The 6,000-nt window shown below is 38.7% G+C and overlaps 1 protein-coding gene across 1 annotated transcript in view; it reads right to left on the bottom strand.

The window, feature by feature from the left end:
* Nucleotides 1-489: 489 nt before the first annotated feature.
* Nucleotides 490-6,000, bottom strand: part of Tmx4 (thioredoxin related transmembrane protein 4) — a 50,663-nt gene continuing 45,152 nt past the window's right edge. The window contains exons 9-10 of the mRNA XM_010638010.2: nucleotides 5,894-5,957; nucleotides 490-5,082 (exon numbers count right to left, since the gene is read on the bottom strand). Coding sequence (XP_010636312.1) covers nucleotides 4,715-5,082; nucleotides 5,894-5,957 — 432 coding nt within the window. The 3' untranslated portion in view covers nucleotides 490-4,714. The remainder of the gene's footprint in view (nucleotides 5,083-5,893; nucleotides 5,958-6,000) is intronic.

The raw sequence follows: 6,000 nt of genomic DNA, 5'->3' as shown, positions 1-6,000 counted from the left end.
TCTGAACCAGTTGCTCTGGGGTAAGGCCTTAGTGGTACGCAAGTTTAATAACTTTTTCTACTTCCTCCAATACTATTTTCCTAGAGGAAAACAGAATTCCCATTATATTAGTCTCTAAGCATATGTGAAGAATTGCCCAAATGAGTGTGGTTTTCCATGGCTATAGTGACGTGGTGGGATGGGGAAGAGGAATTACAGGTAGAGTGTGTGGTAGACCAAGCTGCTACCCTGTCCTAAGTAAAAACCAAACAGCCTCCATGTTGACCCGCTGATCACCCCACCACCACAGTTGTGTCGTTACCCATGACAACGGGTTTGCGCAGACAAGTGACCTGATCCGTGACATAGTAACACTGTGTTATACTATTGTTACATTCTCCTCCCAAAGTTTATGGTTAACTATTTCCTCTTACAATTTTGCGGTTTTTGCCTTTATAAACTGCCTGTATCTGCAAATAAATGAGACCTTGACAACTCTTTGCTTGGTCTCCTTCTTTCCGCGCCCCTCTTGTCTCATTTCCAGGTACTTCCCCTTCTCGAGCTCTGCCAATTACTGACCCCGCGGGCCGGGGCAAGAGTGAAGTTTCCTGAGAGTCCTGACTAGCTAAGTCCAGTGTCCTGGAGAAGGAGCAGCATTATTTTCCACCACTCCAGCCCTGGCCACCTCCAGACCTCCACAGAGAGTGAGACCCAAGAGGTCTGTGAAATACATTTCTATAGGCAACAGGTTAGGCCCTGATGAGGGGGAATCTGTGGATCTTTGGACTTGTCCTTGAGCAGCTAAAGAGCACATGGTTTAGGTTTCTCTAAGATGAGAGGTTTGGGGAAGAGGGGAAATGAATGGACAGATGGAAAATAAACAGAAAAAATATTTTTTAACAAAGTAATATTTTAAGTGCCTAAACAAATGGTTTTTGTGAAAATACTTATATGAAAAGCAATACATTATTTTGTTTTTAGTCATTACTATCATGTTTTGATGAAAATGGAAATTTACAATGAAATGAAACCATATGGGAATGAGAATTATGTACAATTCTGTGATCAGATGATCTGTAATTCAGGTAATGTCCTGCTTAAAACAGTATCTTGATTTCTCATTTCTGTTGCTGCATATGCTATTTGAGGAAGCAAGGAATACACAGAAAATAATTTAATGCACTGGGCTAAATAATCGAGACTATTACGAATATAAATAACAAGCATAATGTATTATAGTACAAACAATGTCTTTAGTATAAAAATTGCATTTCCACGAAGAAGCTGACCAGGCAACAAACAATTACACAAAAACATGTCAAAGTTGTACAAGTAACATATATACAATGTCACAGTCTACATAAAACTTGGCTGAGAATAATATATCACCTGAAGGCCACATCCCCGGCAGAAGTTATCAAAGGCTCCATTGAAAAATGGAACCACCTACTTTGGAATAGCTGTTCAAAAAACTGCCCTGGCATGTTTATCAGACTTGATGACCCCATTATTTGGCTACTGCAAGACAAGCTATAAGCTTCTCAAGAGGATCAAAATATAAAACTGAGGTAAAGATACTACATAAGGAGGAACTGTTTTGTTGTCACAAAAGATTTACATGAATACTCTCCAAAATGTTATTTTTAACAGAATGGGTCTACCACACTTCTATAATATTGGCAGAAGAAACACTGTAGTAGAGATGAAATAGAGTAGCGATACATACCACTTCACTTCAAAGACCACATGCTGAAATTTCTTTACCCTTTTCAACCTTTTTATCCCCCGAATACTTCCCATCCTACAAAGCAAGATACTGTACCAGCATCATACCTGAAGAACTTACTAATAGTCATATGTAAGTCTCCCTTTAAATAGCATATTTTAATCATCTACCCCAAAGATGTCACAGGATCAGTTCTGCAGACTAACATATACTCAAATTATGTAGCAACATCTGACCTTACAAGGAATTTGGCCATAAAAAGTCAAACTGGCTTTCTTCACCTAAAAGTCAATCTGGCCACCCTTGTTTACTTTCTGCTCCAGTGGTTATTTTTGGCTGACAGACATCGTACTCACAAGAGGCTGTGAGTGCAGCTATGCAGCGCACAGTCAGTGAACTGAATATGCCCTGTCCTTACCCATTCAAAGATTATACCTCCAAGGGAAAGGAAGAGGAACTCCCTATGCCTTGCTGCAGTACGAGATCTCCAAGCACACTGGCTTGGTTATAGATCTATCAAGAGAGCAGTAACAAAAGATATGAACAAAAAGGTAATTTCTGATACTACTTCCCATTTATGATGTCATCCTGCTCCAACTACCTGCACATAAAGTGCTGTGCACTGCCATTTCACAATCATTACTTTTATTTCATCCAATTTTAATTTACATAAAATACTATTCCATAATTAAATGACTGATGATGCAACAGAAGGAAGCATGGCTATTGTTTTAAAGCAAAATCATGTTTCCATGCACTTGATTCCTAAACTTATTACCAACAGGAAAAAGCCCAATGTCCCACTTAAATGCTGTCCTACTGAAATGCTGAGTCAATTTTGTTTAATTATTTTAGGTTGATATTTTCATTTAGTTTTATATTCATAAAGTATTGAAAACAAAGGCTTCAATTGGAGAGAAATTAAATTATGTGTGTACTTAGGCCATTTGACTGAAAATCCATCTTTTTACCAGGATGTCAATAAAGGAAAAATGGTTCCTATGGACAGATAAACTTTTACTGAATCGTCTTCTCGAATAAGTCCTTATCCTCACTTTCCAACTTTGTGAAGTACTGCAAATCCGTTTTTGTTATTGTTTTTATAGAATTAGGTACTATTTAGAAGACAACTGGAAACTGGCCTTGTGTGTATAAGCAACAGGGTAGATTATATTTCTTCATGCCTTCCCTCTAGTCAAATTTTCCACTAAAAAACTTAAACTTGGGGATGGGGCATTATATGAAAAAGCCAAAATATGAATCAATATTCTCTAACCCTGAACTTGAACTCATTATTCTTTTAAAACTTTATTTCAGTTGGTTGTGACAGAAAGAATTGTAGTTATGAGAGGCAAGTGCAGCTCAACTGATCCAGAAAAGCCTATATGGCACTTTGGGTAAGGAAGTAGAGGGCAGGAACACAAGGAAGGGAAGATACGGGCATGTCAAGGCTCTTGTAGTCCACTAGTGCCATTTATGAGCACGTTCCTGGCAGCTCCAAAGCTTCGTCTTCACTGTGCTAGAGGAGGAGACTGTTAACTGGTTGGAAAGATGAAAAATAACCATAGTCTCTAAAATTTGATTGTCAGAATAAGAAGCTCCATTGTGCGAGCTTTGTAGCAGCTTAGCAAAGGGCAGAGAGCTTCAGAACCCCACTCATGAGTGAGCCCCATTTTTGCAGCGTGTCCAGACAGAAATACATTACATGATCCTTTTTAATGATGACAGAAACTTCTTGAATTTCATAAACCTGTACTCATTTTTCTGTCTGGATCCAAGGGGTGTAGGATTGACTTCAGGCATCTTTCATAAGTTTGGAATCTAATTTTATGAATTTATTCTAAGACATAAATCAGGTATGAGAGAAGTAGATGGATGGATTTGTAAAAGAAATTTGGCTCCCTGGGTACTTACAGTAGATTCAATAATGAGAGATTTACAAAGATACAATTTTCTAGAAGATTAAGGAAAAAGGAAACAAAATCAAATCTTTCACTTCCCGGTATTGACTTGCATTAATTTTTTCACCAAAAGCACACCACTGAAGGAAAACCAGAAATGGTTTTGCAGTTATTAAAGTGATTCAAGAGCCAGGGAACTCCTTGAGACAAAAACAAAACAACAGAGAATTCAAGTTTTCTTCATAAGACTACCTTGTACTGTCAAAACTTAGAGCACTTCCGGCTTAAAAAGTGTTAAAGAAAAATTGTGAAAGAAAAAAAACTACTGCATGTTGGCCAAAATTTTTTTTTAATCTGTTCTGTAGAATCCTTACTTCTTCCCAAATCTCCGAAGGTTACACCATTTCATTCGAGATACTTGGCAGTCAGCTTCATGGACTTTGGTTATGGATTATCTAAACCTTTAAGCCAGAATAAATGTAGTAGCTTTAACCCAGTTGCTGTCTGAGTCTTCTCATTAAGGAATAATTGTGAAGACTGTAAGATTTTGGAGGAGGCCATAGTAAAGAACTTGGAGAAATACAGGTAAGAAATACAAGTAAGAAATAAAATATAACAAAGATTTCAAGGGCTTGAGTGACTTCCAAGCGCTTTCCTAAAATTATATCCAGGTCCCTCTCCTTTAAAGTGTCCACTCACAGTGGCACCTGGCATTTGTACAGTTTAACAAAAACGAATACCTACAACACAGAAGGAAAGGAAGACCTCTGCTGCACTTCAAAGATGCTGAGTGAAGGCTGGTTTGCTTTCATTCTGGGGGCCTGCAGCCTCATGCCTAGAAAGTGCTAATGAGGGAAGGAGTTGCCTCTTCTGGTTAAGACTTTCTAGCCAAGTAAATTAACTTACTCCTTTCCCAAGTTCCCAAACAGATCCTAACACCACTGGCTTTCTGTCTCCTTACTGTCATGCCTGAAAGATTCTTAAGACAGAATACATGAAGCTTACTGCCATGCAACCATATGACCACTTTTAAGAGAGAAGCTTGCTCATTCAGGGAAAAGTTAAGGATTTGGTTTAAACTGCAGACCAGAGGGAACTGTCATGAAATCTACAGTCCCTTATTGGCATGCTGACTCTTGCGCTGTCTCAGTGAGTCTTCTGCCACCTCTGTGTCAGCTGAGGGATGCTCAGTGGTGTCTCCTTTAGTCTCCTCAGGTTCAACTTTCTCCTGAACCACAATGGCCTCTGTCAGAAGCCCCTGGTCATTGGCATCACTCCTCTCCTCATCCACACCACCAGCCACGTTGTCCACTTCCTCTTCCTCCTCTGCTTCATCCTCGTCACCAAGGTCTTCTTTCTCCTCTTCATCATCTAAAAGGCTGTCCTTATTTTCTTCTTCATTGGAATCATCTTTTTCCTCTTCTGCATCCTGCAAATGTTCAGCTCCCTGAGCCTCCTCTGATCTCTGATTTTGCTCTGCAAAGAGAAAAATACTCTTTGATTAAACAATAGGAATTCAGGACTGAATTGTGTTTAGCTGAGAAGTGAAAAAAATAGGGCAACGACAGTTCTCTCCACTTTTAAAGCCTGGAACAACACAGAACAGAGTTATCTAGTAGGCACTCAAACTCCATTCAGGGCAGAAACAACATCATGGGGCTGCACTTAAAGCTAGAACACCCTCAACTTCCGATTATGACCTAATAAATCTCATTTTTTACCCTCAGAATTTTTTATATTAGGTTTCTGTCATATTTAGGATTTCTAAGGATCATATAATCTCAAAAACTAAAAATGAGTTTATTGAAACTCCCAATAAAACTCCAAAACTGTAATGTACCAAGTCTCAAAACAGGAATAAAGATATTCAAATCCAGGGCTATTCAGTGCCAGGTCAGGATGGAGAAGAGCAAAGATGTGGGGAGACTGCTTTTAAAGGACTTAAGGTAGATCATCACACACAGTAGAGGGTCAATAAATGTGAGTTCCCCTCCTCCCTTTTTGTTCCAATTTGAATGAGGAAGAGTTGCCCATTGGTTAATAAAGGGGATACATTGGGAGGAAAAAAATAATGACTAATAAGAAATATACTTTAAGACAGAAGGAAAAAAACAATTCTTGTCCTAATCTACCTGAAGAGCATATATCAAGGAATCTGATGGTGATAGTTTGGTCAAATAGTAAATCAGGGAGAAAATTCAGTATCTCCAAAAGCAAAACAGGGAATCCACATCAGGGAACCACAAAATTCCAAAACTATTGTGCCGCATGAGCTTATTATACTCACCAGAATGTTCAGATAAATTCCTTGGATGTGGTGCATAGAAGCATTCGGATATTATCACCAAAACCTGGAGGGAAGAAAAGTGATTGTTACAGTTAATTCAGAATCAG

Source organism: Fukomys damarensis, unplaced genomic scaffold, assembly GCF_012274545.1.
Source record: "Fukomys damarensis isolate Sample0158 unplaced genomic scaffold, DMR_v1.0_HiC HiC_scaffold_7, whole genome shotgun sequence".
Classification (NCBI taxonomy): Eukaryota; Metazoa; Chordata; class Mammalia; order Rodentia; family Bathyergidae; genus Fukomys; species Fukomys damarensis.
The sequence above is the reverse complement of the archived record's forward strand: the minus strand, read 5'-3'. Positions and strand labels throughout refer to the sequence as shown.